Source organism: Artibeus jamaicensis, unplaced genomic scaffold (assembly GCF_021234435.1).
Source record: "Artibeus jamaicensis isolate MK-2021 breed Jamaican fruit bat unplaced genomic scaffold, CSHL_Jam_final contig_475, whole genome shotgun sequence".
NCBI classification, from domain to species: domain Eukaryota; kingdom Metazoa; phylum Chordata; class Mammalia; order Chiroptera; family Phyllostomidae; genus Artibeus; species Artibeus jamaicensis.
Genome location: NW_026521852.1, coordinates 1,298,492 through 1,318,754, shown reverse-complemented (window position 1 = coordinate 1,318,754; position 20,263 = coordinate 1,298,492). Strand labels below are relative to the sequence as shown.

Below are 20,263 nucleotides of genomic sequence, written 5' to 3'. Positions count from 1 at the left end.
GCTATCTGCTTCTGTGGGAAGGGATACAAAGTACTACTAATGAATCCCAGAAGCATCAGTCCTTTGGCTTACTTTTTCCATTGTTAGATGGCTTTCTTGATCACAAGTATCATGCCGCAATAGGGAATGAGGCATTCAGAAAGTCCACAGGTGGCTTTTCTGGCCACAAAGATGGTAACTCTAAACCCAAACAAGAATCTGCTGTTGGAAAAAAAAAACACCAAATTGCTCTATTCTCTGTGATGAAAAGTCAAGTTGTTGGATGGCATCCCTGAAATATGGTACCAAAATGGACATTTGTAGATTAAAATGCCAGTTTTCTTGTCCCATAGGTAAGATATGTCTGAGGCATGTTCTATACTCTCTACCTGAGGTTCCCTAAGAGAGTTAGTTTCAGTTGCTTACCGAGGTAACCATCTCACCAATGCAAGCTGCATTGGTGGAATTTCCACCAATGGAAAGAAATGGAAAAAATGGAATTTCTTTCCATTTTTATACCCCTATTTTTTAATGGTATATTACACAATTACATCATAAATTTTATGCACTCAAATCCTTGTCTCAAGCACTGCTTCTTGGCAGACTAAGGCAAATAGCAGGTTCTTATCCATTCATGTATTTTGTTCATTCATTAGGTGTTGATGTGATCCTTGCATGGTGAGTTGGATTATAGAAGTAGGATTTCATGCTCTAAGGTTTTAACCCTGTTCCTGCCCTTCTTATCTTTTATTTAAGATAATAAATACTATCTTCATTACTTTTTTGCCATTATTCCACAAACTTTGAATTTATGAGCTTAAAAAGTAGAGCCCATTCTAGCCTCAAACTCTTCTTTGAGCATAGGTGGAGACTGAGGCCTGAGTTAATAAATTTTGTAGCTAAGCCATAGGGCTAATTCTTGGCAAATTATATAAGGATGTGGTCTCCTGATAGAGCAGGTTGTTGGGGTTTTTCCACTGTAGTAGAAACAGATGGTTTACAGAATTTGTCTTCTAAACGTAAACTTTAGGATCTTTCACAGGAAAACTTTGTTGTCTTATTCCATTAATTGAAAATTATTCTGGCATGGCATAGTAGAAAGAGCTTGGGATTTGAATTGGTCTTGGGTTTAGAATCTGACATGGCTACTGATAAGTAAGTTCTTCGGAAGTATTTTCAGTCTTTCTGAATCAGTTTTCTTTTTTTGTAAAATATGACTGTAATACCTATGTTAGATTTTTGCTTTAAGAAATTAAATGCCATTATTTATTTAAAAGTTTGGAAAATGATAACTAAGCAGAAGCTGTTTTGTAGAAAAGAATCTGTTAAATTATTTAAATTATCTTTTTTATCTGATATACTCAGATTTTGTTTTTGGTTCCCTTTTATTAATTGAAGCAACTTCATGTTAGATTTATTCTTTTTTTCTAGTAGAGTTGAAATTTAATTGTCCTGTCATCAATACTGCAGAGGATTCTACTTGTTTTCTGCTGAGGAATGTTCCTCTTTTTTTTTGATAGCTCAGCAATTTGGTTGTTATGGGCCTCATAGTGTATTCATCACAGTTCAGCAGGATGATGAAGGTCACTTTCAGACATTTTTCAGTGTTCACCATGCACTATGGATGAATATCTAGGTATCTTCAGGCAATAGATATCCACAGTTTGTCCAAGGGGGAAATCATGAAATCCAGTTTGATAACTTCACATGTGCCTTTTGCAAAGACTAAAAGAAATAATGAATAAAGAACCCAAATAATTATTAGTGGACCAGTTCTAATTCAGAGAGTTAATAATAAACCAAGTCTTGGGGGTTAACAAACATGCCTTCTACTACTTATCATTTAACATTTTTGTCAGAGATATAATGCTGGGCTAGAAGGTTCCTCATTCCAATTCCGTGCCATTCAAAATCTCTTGAAGCTGTCATGACCCTTTGTCCATTTATAATACTTAATCTTCTACACTTCAGTTTTTCATGCATGCTTTATCTGTGCTTGAAGCAACACTCTAAGAAATTTCCCTTTTACTCTTCAACTAGTGTAACCCCAAAGTTGGTTAATTTGGTGTCATAGATACTGAAGAAAACTTAAGTATTGGGGAAATAATTGTAATTTGGACTGTATTTTTGTTTTTTCACAATTAAAGATTAACATGCTTTCTATATTCCAGTTAGGCAGTTAATATTTGGGAAGAAAATTGAACTTGAGATCTTTCTTATCCTTCCTTCCTTCCTGCTGGGAATTCACACTAGTGAATGAAGACCCAACACTTCTGGGAGATGGCAAAGAACATTTCTCAACATCTCACCCTGACCCCTTGAAGAAACTGCCACTCACATTGTTTTTCTAGCTTTTCTTGATTAGTCAAACAAATGATTTCCCTAGTTTTGCTTGATTACTCAAAGATAAATGATGCAGATGACCGACCAACAAGTGTGCCCTCTAGCAATAAGAATTCTTGAAGTTGTGATTGTAAATACCCTCATACTTGCAGACAGCACTCATGTTAAGGTCATATAATTAGCTGCAAGACTTGGAGCTTTATTGAATTGTCCTGGTCGGGTCCCATCTATTACATAAGCTACTCAGTTCTGCCCCTCCCCTTTAGTGAGTCAAAGCTGTGCCATAGCCAAGATTTAGTTCCTTGTCAGGAATCATTTCCCTACTGACTTAAAACCCCTTCTTCAGCTGGATCACGGCATCTGAGAACAGTGAGCCCCAGTGCTGTATGTCTGAGATGCAACTCCTCACCATGCCCCCCAAGTTGCAGAGAACTTTCCCAGCACTGTGCCTCCTCGGGGTCCTATTTCTATTGCAAAGCCTACCTGTCCTATGTGGTAAGTACAGACATAATAGAGAAGACGGGTGTGTTTATTTTTTATTTTATTTTTAAATATATTTTACTGATTATGCTACAACAGTTGTCCCACTCCCCTCCCCATAATTCCCTTCCACCCTGCACACCTTCTCCTAACTGCATCTCCTCATTTAGTTCAAGTCCATGGGCCATACACATAAGTTCTTTGGCTTCTACATTTTCTATATTATTCTTAACCTTCCCATGTCTATTTTCTACCTACAATCTATGCTACTTATTCCCCATACCTTTACCCCCAGTTCTCCCACCTTCCCCCACTAATAACCCTCCGCATGTGATCTCCATTTCCGTGATTCTGTTCCTGCTCTAGTTGTTTGCTTAGTTCACTTTTATTTTTGTTTTAGGTTTGGTTGTTGATAGTTGTGAGTTTGTTATCATTTTGCTGTTCATAGTTTTAATCTTCTTTTTCTTAGATAAGTCCCTTTAATATTTAATGTAATAAGGACTTGATGATGATTAACTCCTTTCATTTGACCTTATCTGGGAAGCACTTCATCTATCCTTGCATTATAAATGACTGCTTTGCTGGATAGAGTATTCTTGAATGTAAGTCCTTGCCTTTCATGACTTTGAATACTTCTTTCCATCCCCTTCTCTCCTGTAAGGTTTCTTTTGAGACATCAGCTGAGAGTCTTATGGGAATTCCTTTATAGGTAACTGTATCCTTTTCTCTTGCTGCTTTTAAGATTCTGTCCTTGCCTTTAATCTTGAGTAATACAATCATGATGTGCCTTGGTGTGTGCTTCCTTGGGTCCAAGTTCTTGGGGACTCTCTGAGTTTCCTGGACTTGCTGGAAGTCTATTTGCCAGATTGGGGGAGTTCTCCTTCATTATTATTATTATTATTATTATTATTATTATTATTATTTTAGTTTTCAATTTCTTGCTCTTCCTCTTCTCCTTCTGGCACCCCTATGATTCAGATGTTGTAAAATTTAAAGTTGTCTTGGAGGTTCCTAAATCTCTCCTCACCTTTTCGAATTCTTCTTTCTTCATTCTGTTCTTTGGAATGTTCATCTCTTCCTTCTGTTCCAAACTATTAATTTGACTTTCAGTTTCCTTCCCATCACTGTTGGTTCTCTGTACATTTTCCTTTATTTCACTTTTCATAGCCTTCACTTTTTCATCTATTTTGTCACTGTACTAAAGCAATTCTGTGAGCATCCTAATCACCTGTGTTTTAAATTGTTCATCTGAGAGGTTGGCCATGTCTTCATTTCTTAGTTCTACTTTGGAGCTTTGATCTGTTCTTTCATTTGGGTCATCTTTTTTTTTTTTTGTATCAGCATGCCTGTTTTGTTCTAAGGGGCCCAACCTTAGGTATTTGCCAGGGCTTGGCAATGTAATGCTTGAATTGTGGCACTGTATGTAGGGATGGGGTTTGAAAGGGAACAGTGCTGCTTGCTTGGCTGTTGGCTGGCTTTCAGTCACTTTCCCTGCTTTCCATAGCAGATTGGGCCCTTCTGGTGCTGACCTCCTGAGTGTATGGGCTTGTGCATATTCTAGGATCCTGTGGTTCTCTGCAATGCCCTCTCCTGTGAGGCTGGACATTTCTCCAGCTGCTGCCATTCCCAAAAGTTTTTATAGCTGCAGGTTTTGACACTTTATTTCCCTCCTCTGGAAACCTGGATTGTGCAGTCTGTCTCACTCCCCAGTTTTTCCTCCCAGTTTATCTGCACACAAATGTGGGACTGCCTACTCCACCAGCAGCCACCTCATGAGGTCTGCCAGCTGCTACCTTGCTACAAAACCTCTCTGCCCTAGCTGCCCATTAATTTTCTGGCAATTCTGGTTGTTTTTGTTTTTAAATTTGTTGTTGTTCTTCTTTTGGTAGTGCAAGGAAGCACAGTGTATCTACCTATACCTCTATCTTGGCCAGAAGTCAAGATGGGTGTGTTTAAACCAAGGTATGAGAAAAAATTTCTGGTTAAGAATTAGTTAAATATAAGCAAATATGAATAATTCAGTGCAATGTTTGAGGAGTGCAAGGAAGTATTTTATTAGGAAATATGCTCAACTACTTTTAGTGTTTCTGGTATAGGCTGTAATTACAATACTTGTAAAACAAAATATTACAAATCCTTGAGCAGCAATCTAGCCACAAAAACCTTGTATCTTTTATTTTTTAATATTAATGTATTTATATTTAAAAGATACTCCTTAATTATTAAAGAGTTAATTCTTTTTTAGGATTAATTATTTTTCTATTACATATTCATAATTGAGTATAAAACTTTGCAGTCCAGAAAAAAATGCATATTATTAGAAATGAGTGAATTTTTAAAAGTAAAATTGCAAGGTACTGTATAAACTAAAAAATGAATATAAGTGTAAGATATTGTATTGAAAATTAGGAAATAATACTCCCCAATAAATGAACACTGGAAGAATTTGCCAGGTCCTGCATGTCCTTCTATATCCTGCCAGGGTGGTGCTGATTATAAATGAAGATATGAGTAATTGTTTTTATTAATAAATAGAAATATGCTAACAAAGTAACATTTATTATTCATAAACTAATGGAAGCTATTCTTTAAAAGAAAGAATTTCTAAGAATATTTTTAAAATATTTACACACATACCCCTTAACTTATACAATCTATTAGAGCACTTAATGTAGAACATTTTGCACAGAATGGCAAAATCACTCAAAAAAGAAGAGATATCACCAATAGCTGTGTCTATTTCAATGGAAATTGTGTTTCCTATTCAGGTGACATCGAGTATTTTCTCAATTTTTATGATACAAGAATTGGAGAGGGAACATGGAGTTCCCAGTGTGACCTGTCTGCCTTTGTCAAGTTTAATTTCTAGGGCTCCAGAATGATTCCATGCTCTTTAAGCCTTATAAACTTCCTTAATATCACAGAGTAACTTCAGAATTGTTTTTCAAAGGAGGTTACAAAGTATATTATTTTGGTTTTTTTACATCATAATGATAGATATTTTCAATGAAATTTTAAAGTTAGATAAAAGGACTCACATATTCTGAGTAATTCTCTCTTAGAAACTGAAATGGCTAAACCTATTAAATTTCCAAAGCACTTTCAATATCTTCCCTGAGTACCATTATCTTGATCTTCTAGGCCTCCTTTTTCTTTGTGAGGCATTGAATGTAGATTATGTCCAACAAGTCAGAAAGACTTGTCCTGATTCCTTCAGATTCCTTTGTATTTATCCCCTCTTCTTCCATTTCCTGAAAACCCCATTTTACCTTTGGACCATGTGGAGTATAGGATATGCCTAAATGTCTCACTCTAGTTTCTCAGCTTGCCTCCCTTTCATTCTTCAATAACAACTTTCTGCTGACTTTAAGTCTCTGCTCTAATTGCCACTTCAAGACAAAATGCGAACTTCCTCCAAGATGGAGGCTTAGGTGGAAGCACTGTGCCTCCTCCCACAACCAAGTTTAAAAACAACAAAGTTTTAGCAACAAAAACGCAGCCAAAACCACAGAAGATTGAATTTCATGGAAGTCTGACAACAACGAAGGCTTCAGCCAAACCGGTAAGAGGGGCAGAGCCAGCAGCAGAGCAGGTCGGGCAGGAAACATCCACCTGGCCAACCCTGGCATGCGACCCAGGCGCACTGGCAGCTGTAGGCGTATCCCAGGTGTGGAGAAGCATGCAGACCCACTGAGGGTACAAGGCAGTGGACTCACTGAGGGCTGACCATGGTCACACATTTGTGCGCAGATAAACCGGTGGAGGAGGGAGCGATGAGACAGATCGTGCAGGACCCAGGGGCAAAAAGCAGTAGAGAGGACTGCCATTGTCCCTCTCTGACGCCATCCCCACCTACAGCATCACAAACCAGTGATCTGGGAGGCCTCTCTCTGACCCACTCCCACCTGCAGCAACACAAACTAGAGACCTGGGTGGCCCTGCCCTGGTAAACAACCAAGGCTCCACTCCTCATACCTAACAGGCACAAACACATCAAAACATGGCTCAAGAACAACTCAGAGCCCCAGAGCCAATAAATCTAAGCAATGAAGAAATAGCCAAACTTTCAGATGCACAGTTCAAAACACTGGTGATCAGGATGCTCACAGAGCTGGTTGGTTGATTTTAGTCACAAATTAGAGGAACAAATGAAGGCTAAACTAATTGAAAAAAATGGAAATGGACAGGAAACCAATAGTAATAAAAAGGAAACTGGGACTCAAATCAAAGGAGTGGACCAGAAAGAGGAAAAAAATGACCAAACAGAAAAGAATGTAGAAAAAGAATTAAAAAAAACGAGGAGAGGCTTAGGAACCACCAGGACATTTTTAAACATTCCAACATCCGAATTATAGGGTTACCAGAAGGGGAAGAGGAACAGCCATGAGTGGAAAACTTATTTGAACAAATAATAAAGGAGAACTTCCCCAATTTGGCAAAGGAAATAGACTTCCAGGAAATCCAGGAAGCTCAGAGAGTCCCAAAGAAGTTAGACTCAAGAAGGAACACACCAAGGCACATCATAATTATATTAGCCAAGATTAAAATGAAAGAGAGAATTCTAGAAGCAGCAAGAGATAAGGGGACAGTCACCTACAAAGGAGTTCCCATCAGACTGTCAGTGGATTTCTCAAAAGACACCTTACAGGCAAGAAGGGGCTGGAAAGAAGTATTCCAAGTCATGAAATCCAAGGACCTACATCCAACATTGCTCTATCCAGCAAAGCTTTCATTTAGAATGGAAGGGCAGATAAAGTGCTTCTCAGATAAGATCAAATTCAAGTTCATCATCACCAAGCCCTTATTATATGAATGTTAAAGGGACTTACCTAAGAAAAAGAAGATAAAAAAGATGAACAGTGAAAGGACAGCAAACTCACAGTTATTAAGAACCACACCTAAAACAAAAGCAAACTAAGAGGATAGCTAGATCAGGTGCAGAACCATAGAAATGAAGATCACATGGAGGGTTAGCAACAGGAGAGTGGGAGAAGGAGAAGTGGGGAGAAGGTACAGAAAATAAGTAGCATAGATGGTAGGTAGAAAATAGATAGGGGGGAGGGCAAGAATAGTAGGGGAGACATAGAATCTAAAGAACTTGAGACATGTGGTCATAAACTAAAGGGGGGAATGGTGGGGGAGGGGGTGTGCAGGGTGGAGGGGAATGAAGGGGGGGATAGAACAACTGAGGGCTGTTCTATTATGTAATGGCATAATCAATAAAATATATTAAAAAAGAAACATCCAAAAAAAGAAAAATAAATATATATATACTAAAGATAAAAAAGACAAAATGCTTACTTATATCTCATTCATCAAAGAAATTTTTATTCAAATCTTAAAATATGCTTCCAGTTCCCTCTAGGAAAGATTATTTTATCCTTTCTCCCTCAGTTTTCATTTTCTTTGTTTATATCTATCTTATTGGCATTTCTTTTCTTAAGATACATTTTTATAAATTGATTGATACTGTGGTTTTGCTGTTCATATGGTTATGTCTTATTTTCCTTATAGTATTGCAAAATATGTGCCTCAGTGTCTGCTGAACAGACTTACAAGGACCAATTTACATAAGTATTTGTTGGGTCAATTCATAAGGTATTTTCTAATGATGTGTTAAATCTGAGGCTTAGAATATTCCATTTGTGAGCCTTAGACTTGTACACAGGGAATATCTCTTTAGAACCTTTAATTTATTTCAAGAACAAAGACACAAAGATACTTGAGACATGTTGCCTGAACTCAAAAGAGAAAAATGTGTATGTGAAAAGTATAAATCAGCTGTTAAATAATTACTAGAGTATAGAGTGAAATCATAGACAACATGGTCTTTCGAGCAAGACAAGTCTCAATTATGTCTCTACTATGCAGTAGCTGCCTCACTTGGACCAAGAAACTTAAGCTCTCCAAGAGTCCATTTCCTGGTATAAAAGGTGGTAAAATACTATTATGTATATCTTATGAATGTTGTAATGATTGAGTGAGGTAATAGATGAAATGTCTAGGTTATGTATACATAGTATCTATAGTATACATAGTATGGTGTACCTAGTGTCATGGTATACATAGGTAGTATACAAGGTCTTTGTGAAATAAATCCAATCATTGGTATAATGAGAATAGTTTGTGAGACATTGATGTAACCTGTCAGCCTAGGAGATTGAACTGTGTATCATTGCACATGCATAAACAATGATGACTTCACTGTACTAGTCAGTGAGGGTGGTAGATGCCATTGAGTGAGCATGTCTACTCTGTTGCCATCACATTCAAAATGACTGAGCAAGTAAAACGATAAATCTGTATCAAATTTTGGGTTAAGCATAAACATTCCTCTGTGGAAACTATTTGGATGATTCAGAAGGCTGCAGCTATGGGCAACTGGTGATCGGCAGCTTCATCACGAGATGTATCATATCTTGTGCAGAGTTTTGTTTTTGCAAAACATCAAATCACCCAGGTGAGTCAGCTTCTGTACAGCTCAGCTTTGGCATCCTGTGACTTCTGGCTTTTCCCAAAACTAAAATTACCTTTGAAAGAGAAGAGATTTCAGACTGTCAATGAGATTCAGGAAAATACTATGGGACAGTGCTTGGCAATAGGGAGAATTTTGTGAGGTCCCAAGGTGCCTTCTTTGAAGGGGACTGAGGCATCATTGTCCCACATACAATGTTTCTTGTATCTTCTTCAGTGAATGTCTCTGTTTTTCATATTACATGCCTGGATACCTTATGGGAAGACCTTGTATATGTAGTGTCTAGATTATGGTAAATTTTTTTTTATTTTTATTTTTTAATTTATTGAGTTGTTTTTCAAGTACAGTTTTCTTTTGTCAATTTCTCCCATCCCAACCCCCCCTCCGCCCCGTCTCCCCACCTCCCTCCCATCCCCCCCTCCCCACAGACCTCATCCCTGTGTCTTTCATACTTGTTCTTCAAAATCCCTCCTCATTTTTCCCCTTAAATTCCCTTCCCTCTCCCCTCTGGTCGCTGCCCACTTGTTCTCTATTTTAGTGTCTTTGTTTTTATTCTATTTGCTTGTTTATTTTGTTATTTAGCTTCCTGTTAAAGGTGAGATCATATGGTATTTGTCCTTCAACACCTGGCCTATTTCACTCAGCATAATGCTTTCCAGTTCCATCCATGTTGTTGCAAAGGGTAGTAGCTCCTTCTTTCTCTCTGCTGCATAGAATTCCATTGTGTATATGTACCACAATTTTTGGATCCATTCATTTACTGATGGGCACCTAGGTTGCTTCCAACTCTTGGCTATTGTAAATTGTGCTGCTATGAACATTGTGGTGCATAGGTTCTTTGAAATTGATGTTTTAGGATTCTTGGGATATAATCCTAGCAGTGGAATTGCTGGGTCAAAAGGCAGGTCGATTTTTTACTTTTCTGAGAAAATTCCATACTGTTCTCCATAATGGTTGTACCAGTCTGCAATCCCACCAACAGTGAACTAAGGACCCCTTTTCCCCACACCCTCTCCAACATTTGTTGTTTATTGCTTTGTTTATGATAGCCATCCTGACTGGTGTAAAGTGGTATCTCATTGTGGGTTTAATTTGCATCTCTCTGATAGCTAACGATATTGAGCACCTCTTCATGTGTCTCTGGATATTCTGTATGTCCTCTTTAGAGAAGTGTCTGTTCAAGTCCTTTTCCCATTTTTTAATGGGGTTCGATGTCTTCCTAGAGTGGAGTCTTGTAAGTTCTTTGTATATTTTGGAGACTAAACCTTTGTCTGAGGTATCATTGGCAAATATGTTTTCCCATACAGTTGGTTGTCTTGCTAATTTAATACTGTTTTCTTTGGTCATGCAGAAGCTTCTTATTTTGATGAGATCCCATTTGTTTATTCTTTCCTGCATATCCCTTGCTCTAGGGGACATATCAGTAAAAATGTTGCTACGTGGAATATCTGAGATTTTCTTGCCGATGTTCTCCTGTAAGACTTTAATGGTGTCACAGCTTATATTTAAGTCTTTTATCCACCTTGAATTTATTTTGGTGTATGGTGTAAGTCTGTGCTCAAGTTTCATTTTTTTGCACGTAGCTGTCCAGTTCTCCCAACACCATTTGTTGAAGAGGCTATCTTTACTCCATTTGATGTTACTGCCCCCTTTGTCAAATATTAATTGACTGTAGAGAGTTGGGTTGATTTCTGGGCTCTCTGTTCTGTTCCATTGGTCTATGTGCCTGTTTTTATGCCAGTACCAGGCTGTTTTGATTACAGTGGCTTTGTAATACAGTTTGATATCAGGTATTGTGATCCCTCCTACTTTGTTCTTCTTTCTCAAAAGAGCAGTTGCTATTCGGGCTCGTTTATGGCTCCATATAAATTTTTGAAGTGTTTGTTCTATGTCTGTGAAATATGCCATTGGTATTTTAATAGGTATTGCATTAAATCTGTATATTGCTTTGGGTAGTATGGACATTTTGATGATGTTAATTCTTCCAATCCATGAACACGGTATATGTTTCCATTTGTTTGTGTCTTCCCTGATTTCTTTCTTCAGTGCTGTGCAGTTTTCTGCATACAGGTCTTTTACCTCTTTGGTTAGGTTTATTCCCAGATATTTTATTTTTCTTTTTGCTATATCGAATGGGATTTTTTCCTTGATTTCTGCTTCTGCTGATTCATTGTTTGTATACAAAAATGCCTTTGATTTCTGGATCAAAGCAGCAGCAGTATCCTGCTGTTTTGCCAAATTCATTAATTAGTTCGAGCAGTTTTTGGGTAGAGTCTATAGGATTTTCCATGTACAGTATCATGTCATCTGCAAACAGTGACAGTTTTGTTTCCTCCTTTCCTATTTGGATGCCTTTTATTTCCTTTTCCTGCCTGATTGCTGTGGCCAAAACTTCTAATACTATATTGAATAGAAGTGGTGAAAGTGGACATCCTTGTCTTGTTCCTGATCTTAGTGGAAAAGATTTTAGTTTTTTCCCATTGAGTATGATATTGGCTGTAGGTCTCTCATATATGGCCTTTATTATATTGAGGAATGCTCCCTCTATTCCCACTTTGCTGAGTGTTTTTATCATAAATGGGTGCTGGACCTTATCAAAAGCTTTTTCCGCGTCTATTGATATGATCATGTGGTTTTTGTCTTTGCTTTTGTTTATGTGATGAATTACATTTACTGATTTGCGAATGTTGAACCATCCTTGCATCCCTGGGATGAATCCCACTTGGTCATGGTGTATAATCTTTTGGATATATTGTTGGATGCGATTTGCCAATATTTTGTTGAGGATTTTAGCATCTATGTTCATCAGTGATATTGGCCTGAAGTTTTCTTTCTTTGTTGTATCTCTATCTGGTTTTGGGATTAGGATGATGCTGGCTTCATAAAAGGAGTTTGGGAGTTTTCCATCCTTTTGGATTTTTTGGAATAGTCTGTGAAGAATGGGGGTTAGCTCTTCTTTAAATGCTTTGTAGAATTCTCCTGTGAACCCATCTGGTCCGGGGCTTTTGTGTGATGGGAGTTTTTTTATTAGATTATGGTAAATTTTTAAAAAATATATTTTATTTATTATGCCATTACAGTTGTTCTATTTCCCCCTTCATTCCCCTCCACCCTGTACACCCCTCCCCTTCCACTCCCCCCTTTAGTTTATGACCACGTGTCTCAAGTTCTTTAGATTCTATGTTTCCCCTACTATTCTTGCCCTCCCCCTATCTATTTTCTACCTACCATCTATGCTACTTATTTTCTGTACCTTCTCCCCCCTTCTCCTTCTCCCACTCTCCTGTTGCTAACCCTCCATGTGATCTTCATTTCTATGGTTCCACTCCTGATTTAGCTGTCCTTGTAGTTTGCTTTTGTTTTAGGTGTGGTTCTTAATAACTGTGAGTTTGCTGTCCTTTCACTGTTCATCTTTTTTATCTTCTTTTTCTTAGGTAAGTCCCTTTAACATTCATATAATAAGGGCTTGGTGATGATGAACTTGAATTTGATCTTATCTGAGAAGCACTTTATCTGCCCTTCCATTCTAAATGAAAGCTTTGCTGGATAGAGCAATGTTGGATGTAGGTCCTTGGATTTCATGACTTGGAATACTTCTTTCCATCCCCTTCTTGCCTGTAAGGTGTCTTTTGAGAAATCCACTGACAGTCTGATGGGAACTCCTTTGTAGGTGACTGTCCCCTTATCTCTTGCTGCTTCTAGAATTCTCTCCTTCATTTTAATCTTGGCTAATATAATTATGATGTGCCTTGGTGTGTTCCTTCTTGAGTCTAACTTCTTTGGGACTCTCTGAGCTTCCTGGATTTCCTGGAAGTCTATTTCCTTTGCCAAATTGGGGAAGTTCTCCTTTATTATTTGTTCAAATAAGTTTTCCACTCATGGCTGTTCCTCTTCCCCTTCTGGTAACCCTATAATTCGGATGTTGGAATGTTTAAAAATGTCCTGGTGGTTCCTAAGCCTCTCCTCGTTTTTTTTAATTCTTTTTCTACATTCTTTTCTGTTTGGTCATTTTTTTCCTCTTTCTGGTCCACTCCTTTGATTTGAGTCCCAGTTTCCTTTTTATTACTATTGGTTTCCTGTCCATTTCCATTTTTTTCAATTAGTTTAGCCTTCATTTGTTCCTCTAATTTGTGACTAAAATCAACCAGCTCTGTGAGCATCCTGATCACCAGTGTTTTGAACTGTGCATCTGAAAGTTTGGCTATTTCTTCATTGCTTAGATTTATTGGCTCTGGGGCTCTGAGTTGTTCTTGAGCCGTGTTTTGATGTGTTTGTGCCTGTTAGGTATGAGGAGCAGAGCCTTAGTTGTTCACCAGGGTGGGGCTACCCAGTCTCTAGTTTTTGATGCTGCATGTGGGGACAGGGTCAGAGAGGTACAATGGCAGTTCCCTCAGCCACTTCCTGCCACTGGGGCCTGCGAGGTCCATCTCACCACTGATAGCTCCTCCACCGGTTTATCTGCGTGCCAGTGTGTGACCATGGTCCGCCCTCAGTGGGTCCGCCCGCTTCTCCACACCTGGGATCTGTGCCCAGGTTGGTCTGGTGGATCTTTCCTGCCTGACCCAGCTCTGCCGCTGTCTCCGCCCCTCTTACCGGTTTGGCTGAAGGGTTCGTTGTTGTCAGACTTCCATGTAGTTCAATTTTCTGTGGTTTGGCTGTGTTTTTGTTGCTAAAACTTTGTTGTTTTTAAACTTGGTTGTGTGAGAAGCTTCCACCTACGCCTCCATCTTGGTGGAAGTCTAGATTATGCTAAATTTTAATAAACAATTATATAGAACATATAACATCTTCTTACTAACTGCTATAGAAGCTGAGAAATCAACAATAAGTATTTGCTGGGGTGCTAAGACAAGTATGCATTCACAGAGCAAATGGGACTTGAATAGCTAGCAGAGAAAAAGAGTGTTATTCTAGGTAAGATATGGGATATAACTATTGGAATGTGGGTGGCATATTTGGTTAAATAGTTTGGCCTATGGAAGAAGGGTTGCTACAAGATAGTGATAAAAGTTTAAAGAATCCATGAGAAAGGCAAGGAGAGGGTCTTCCAAACAACCATAGGTTGATAAATGTTTTTAAATTTTTATTTCTAGAAATATACAATTCTGAAACTATCATTGTGTGGTTTCAGCCCTAATGAAACCAAGAGATGGTAAACATTGCCATTGCTTTTGAAACATTTTTGAAAATGACAAGTTGGAAGGCTTAATCCAACTTCTCATTTTGGAGATGCCTATGAAATTATTTACCTGGAGGAATATGACTGGTTTGGACTGCTTTAGCAAATTGGGGACAAAGAGTGAGTACTCAAAATGTCTCTTCTACGCTAGTATGTTTCCCCAACCTCTCTTCTGTGGTGAGCTCTTGTGAAGGTGGAAATGAGATTGTTAGCCATAGGCATCCCCTCAGTATGATTTTACTAACTATGTCTCATGTTTTGGTTTTTTTTAGATGTATGTTGCCCAGTACCAAACCTAAGGAATGGCAGAATCACTAGCCAGAGAAAAAGTAGCTTGGCCAGTAACTGTGAATATTTCTATGGAGACTCGCTTTCATATTCATGTGGTAGGAGACGAAGTGTTGAAGCTTCCTGCCAAGCAGATGGCACTTGGAGTCCTGAAACACCAGTATGTGAAGAGAGTAAGAGCTTATGGAATTATGTTATTTTAGGAGTTTCTTCATAACAAAGTAGTGGAGATTATTAAGGAAAGGCTTCAAATTAGGTGAAAGAACTTGGATACTCTGTATGATTCTTGGAATGAATAAACATATTCAAAAGCACTCCAGTTCAAATTTCTCCTTTTCCCAACATTGTTTATTTGCAGTTTCTTGAATCAGTGAAAATAAACCACATGTAATAAATTGGTGAGCCTTTTAAATTATTATGTTATGTTTCTTGATATTTATTCTCTTCTCTTTCCTTCCTATATGTCTTAACCTGAAAAACAAGACTTGCCAAAATCCATTTGAATCTGCTTTTCCTTCCTTTCCTCCTTCCTTCCTTCCTTCCTTCCTTCCTTCCTTCCTTCCTTCCTTCCTTCCTTCCTTCCTTCCTTCCTCCTTTCCTTCCTTCCTTCCCTTCCCTTCCCTCCCCTTCCCTTCTGTACTCCAGAGCATCACCATACCACCTACTTCTGGCTTATTAGATAGAATTCACATGATGCCATTGGTGGACTGGATCAATATGATATTCTGTGGATGTCCAGATGCTCCTGAAAGCTTCGAACTCTATCATGAGAGGGACTTAGTAGGGTTAAAAGTGAAAATATATAATTTTGACCATTTCATGTGTATTCAAACTGTCTCTGATCTTCTTTTTTGATAGGGATGAAAAAGAATGCCTTTTCTAAATCAGTGGCCTCATTTATCTGAAGACATATTAATCTGCTTTTGTAAAGATACCACATCTAGAAAAGTGGTTGCAATGGGGACTAAATGTTGAATTTCCAATAGTCCACTGTAATTGTCTAGAATTCTGATTTTTGTAGTAGACAGATGAGGAAAATGGGAATGACCACTTTTGCATCTTTAGTTCTTTATGAATATACTAATTTACTCCCTCCCTCTTGGTACATGATATTTTAAAAAATTATCTTCTTTGCCTTAAGGAGGAAAAGTGTTGGTCACATGTATGGCTTCTACTTGGCCTTCTGAGGTATGATAGTTCATACCCTGTAGGCCAAAGGCCCAATATGGGAGTTGTGCTAATGACCAATTTTGTTGATTCTGACTATACTTTCAAAAACAATGGAAATGACCACCAATTGGTCTAATAGGGAAACTATGTTGGTGATAGGTATCAATGTCAACCAGAGTTCTATGCTCAGTAATCCTCAGTTTATTGTGTATCTTTCACCAGTGCACAGTATCTAAGTAAAAGACATAGGTCCTCTTGGAAGCCTGGGGAACTCATTACTATGCATACTTACTGAGATGTTGTAGAATCTTTACTTCTGGGAGCTGTCTTTTTTTTTCTTTAGTCAATGATCTCCAGACCTGGCAACTGGCACAGGTCCAGAAACTGAGCAAGGGATTGTAATTTGTTATTAAACCAAAGGCCATCAGTCTCCTGATTATCCATCCTTAATTTCTATTGATGGTACAAATTGAATAGTATCTTTGTTGGCTGCTTAGGTCATCTCTCTACCTGGTCACACATGATGATGATTATGTTTACTTCTAAAGCAAATGAGCACTTCTCTGACTGCTGTCAGTAACAGTGAAACTTGTTCTTTAATGGCCTTCCTATTTTCAGCTCTTGCTTTTGATAGTAATGTTTTGGGGAATTCCTTATGTCCTTGGTATGTACATGTATTATTCAGGCCTTTCCATGTAACAGAATCATCTGGTGATATTTTTGAGCTTATACAGTATATCCACTTCAGGATGCTCACTTCCCTGAGTTATTTAAATCCTACTTCTGGCTCCTGCCATGGCAAATCCAGAATTTCAAACTCACTGTGCAGCATTATGTTTTCCATGCTTCAAGGAGGCATCTTAGGATAGAACTTATAGCTGTTGTAGTCCATCAGCATAATTTCATCTGACATTCCTAATGACCTGCTTTATTTAAATTTCTCATGCAGTGTTTGAGGATGCTGACAATGTTTCTTTTCAGAGAACTTTTCATGGTACTGCACACCATGTTGTGTCTATTATTATTTATTTGTTTATCTTATTAAAATATTTTCAGTCTTATTCAATTACAGTTGTACCACATTTTTCCACCATTACTCCCCCTTGCCTGGCCAACCTCCCCACATTCAATCCTCCACCCCATTGTCCTTGTCCATGGATCTTTTATACATGTTTTGTCTATTATTTAAATATGCAACTAATCATTTTAAATCATTCTATGAGATCTTTAATAAAATATTTTACAATGCAGTAAGTATTTTTTTGTGGGGATGGATGAACAGTTTTGATTGGACACAATGAATCAGATATTGTGCATATATTTAGCATCTTAAACAGTTTCTCACAGGTGTACATCTCTGCAATTAGCCTGAATTGCATGGACTGTAGCATCAGTACAATATGATTTTGGGCTGAATCCAGCTTTTGTGCCAAAATGGTTCTTAAACAGTGTAAAGGTTGATGAACTTGATAATTAAATGAAGCAAACTCTACGTGCTTGAAATTCTAGTCAAGGCTTTCCACAGTTCTTCATTCTGAGGCTTGCAGGAGGGCAGCACAGGCACTTGGCTTTGGCTAAGTGATCCTATGAGTAGAGAAAATGACAGGACAGGACAAAGGCTCCTACAAACCACACAGATTCTGCGATGTGTTGTGTTTTATATTCTATAAACTCAAGCTCTCTCATTTTTTTGTCTTACCATTAAGGTTGCTCTTATCCTCCTCTTATTGCCCATGGACGTTATATAGAAAAGTCTTCATACCTATTCCAACCTAAGGAGGTTAAATATGAATGTGACGAAGGATACACTCTGGTTGGAGTGGCCACACTCTCCTGCAGTCATTCTCGCTGGTCAGGTCCGGCCCCTCAATGTAAAGGTAACTCCAGCCCATGGCTAAGTGGGTGGAACTGTCATGGAGAGACTGAGAATAAAGTTTCTAGCCAGAAGCAGAACAAAAATATTTGATTTGATTTGATTTATTTTAAATAATTATTAAATTTAAATGGTACCCAAAACAAAAAAGTTTGAGGGGCACACAGGAACATGAATCTCCCCTACTTCTTTCTCCCAGTCACAAAATTCATTCTCCTGGAGGCAGCCCAGATTCCCACTTGCTTATGTATTTCTGGAAGTAGTCTACAGACTATAAATTCTCTGACTGTGGCTGTGGCCTATAGCAAAATATCCAAGGAAACTTGCTCAGACCTGAATGCAGATTCTCATGGGCTAATTCCAAATACCAAGAAGTGGCGGTTATTTCCATCTAAGCCTGACACAGGGCACCACCTGCCCATGATGGAGGAGTGTGGTGGGGGACTTCCAGTTTGCCAACCTGTTGTAGGGCAGAAACAGTCAAGATCAGGTCCAATTTTTACATGCACATGGGTTTAATATCACTTTGCCATCAACAACTCCAGGAATTATTTACCACCATTGTTGCCATTGCATACAGGAGAAAATGGGCAAGAGGGGAGATTTCATCCCTAGTGTCTTTTGTGGATCACAGGATGAGGAATAGTTTCTTTGACAGCTGAGAATCTTGGGTCATGTGATTTTTTAATGCCCTGTCAACTTATTTAGAGATGTTATGTCTTGAACAAGTTTATTAACCCCTCTGTATCTCATTTTCTCCTGGATAAATGGCAATAGTAACAGTGCTCACTTCATACAGCAGAGAGACTTAAATGAGAAAATCACATAAAATGCTTAGCCCAGATGACTGATATGAGCCAATCCTCAATAAAAATTGGAACTAATATCATTGTTATCAAAATAGGAAAATATAAAACAATTAGAAGCACTTACATATAGTTCATTTTAATGTCCTAGTCTGGTATCATGTCTTTTTTTTTAATTTACAGATTACTTAACTGTGCTTTCATTGTAGCTCTGTGTCCAAAACCAAAGATAGAGCATGGAAAGGTGTTTGGGGATAAGGATCAATTTGTTGAATCTGAAAATGTCACCATCAAGTGTGCTTCTGGCTATACTGTGGTCGGTCACCAAAATATCACCTGCTTAGAGAACCATACCTGGTATCCAGAGGTGCCCAAGTGTGAGTGGGTAAGTGCAACAATTCAAGAAAGTTCCTGTGCTATCAAACCCTAAAAATGGTGCCACCTCAAAGCACTGTCCCAGCCAGCAAAGGCGAGATCTGACCTGCCAGGATGGATCCCTGAGTCATTCAAAAGAGCTCTCTTGTTTTCCCTGGAAGTGCTCTGGTCGGTTAGGGTGGCAAGTTGTCCTGCTCTCACTTGAGGACAGGAAACACCAAGCCCCTTATGGAGAGGACATTGTCAGAGACCTGGGAGCGCTGACTCCTAACTTTTCTTTTCTAGACTGTACAATACTCTGTGCTTTGTTTTTGGATGGTTGGCCAAAATACCTCTGTCCCACAGAGGCCTTCTGGGAAGCTGTCTAGGAACAGGTCTAAATTCCTCAAGGGAAGACTATGGTGGGGCCAAGGTGTGTTCTAGTTTCCTGCTCACCCATCAAACCTGGGGTTGGTCTGAGACCTGATCCTGTAGTCCTGCCATTCTCATGATCTGGGGAGAAGCCTCTAAACCACACTCACAAGCTGTATCTCTTTTAGGGGGTCCCTCCTGGCTATGAGCAAGTTCTAGCAGGCAGAAAACTTATGCAGTGTCTCCCAAGACCAGAGGATGTGAAAATGGCGCTGGAAATGTATAAATTGTCTTTAGAAATTGAAATCTTGGAACTACAGAGAGAGGAGAGAAAATCTACTCTGAAGTCATCACTGTAATTTTTTCCAGAAGAGGGAGAAAAAAGTGCCTTGCTGCCTTCAATTCAATGTGGATCACTCTAGTCTAGCAACTCTACCATCCCATTGGCACCAACATTAATTGTAATAAATATCTAGAAAGGCTAAGTTACTAATGTTTTTGCTAGTGCTTTGAGATTATAGAATTATCGATTATCTTGTGGCTAATATTTTTGCTTTATCTGGACACTAATTGCACATTTTTCCATTAAAATTTTATTATCAAACACAATTTTGTCTTTGTGATCATTAGGACTTCATGAAATAAGGTCTGTAAACAAACATATTATACAAAGTTAATACATTTATTTGATTGTATGGATCTTGAATATGGGCTTGGCTTCACATCAGTTACCTTTCCCTGAATGGCCTTTACTCCACAGTTCCACATGTGCAAATCATTCAGGCCCTCAGTATTTATATTAAATGTCAACACACCCCAAAAGCCTTGTTGAGTCTCTCCTATTTGAAGGGAATTATTTCATTTTCTAAACCCCATGTGCTTGGTCTGTGACTCACTAAGGCTCTATCTCTCTTACTCAAAAAACATTTGTGATGGTGCCTGAC

The 20,263-nt window shown here is 38.4% G+C and overlaps 1 protein-coding gene across 3 annotated transcripts; it reads left to right on the top strand.

Moving 5' to 3' along the window:
- Window positions 1–2,625: 2,625 nt before the first annotated feature.
- LOC119056785 (apolipoprotein R-like) lies at window positions 2,626–19,928 on the top strand. Of its 3 annotated transcripts, none has more exons than XM_053668016.1 (5): window positions 2,626–2,817; window positions 14,729–14,917; window positions 17,621–17,791; window positions 18,803–18,978; window positions 19,254–19,465. In XM_053668016.1, the coding sequence occupies exons 1-5, from the start codon at window positions 2,709–2,711 to the stop codon at window positions 19,389–19,391; spliced, it is 783 nt and encodes a 260-aa protein (XP_053523991.1). In that variant the 5' UTR covers window positions 2,626–2,708; the 3' UTR covers window positions 19,392–19,465. The 3 variants fall into 3 exon arrangements, with proteins under 3 accessions (XP_053523991.1, XP_037011198.2, XP_037011197.2); XM_037155302.2 differs by lacking the exon at window positions 19,254–19,465 and adding an exon at window positions 19,508–19,928 and having other exon boundaries at window positions 2,630–2,817; XM_037155303.2 differs by lacking the exons at window positions 14,729–14,917; window positions 19,254–19,465 and adding an exon at window positions 19,508–19,928 and having other exon boundaries at window positions 2,629–2,817.
- Window positions 19,929–20,263: the final 335 nt, after the last annotated feature.

Bases quoted from the DNA above. Each gene is read 5' to 3' on its own strand.
- LOC119056785 (XM_037155302.2), top strand. From the start codon at position 2,709: ATGTCTGAGATGCAACTCCTCACCATGCCCCCCAAGTTGCAGAGAACT. The intron at 17,792-18,802 runs GTAACTCCAGCC...CTTTCATTGTAG, and splicing joins TCCGGCCCCTCAATGTAAAG to CTCTGTGTCCAAAACCAAAG. The intron at 18,979-19,507 runs GTAAGTGCAACA...TATCTCTTTTAG, and splicing joins AGGTGCCCAAGTGTGAGTGG to GGGGTCCCTCCTGGCTATGA.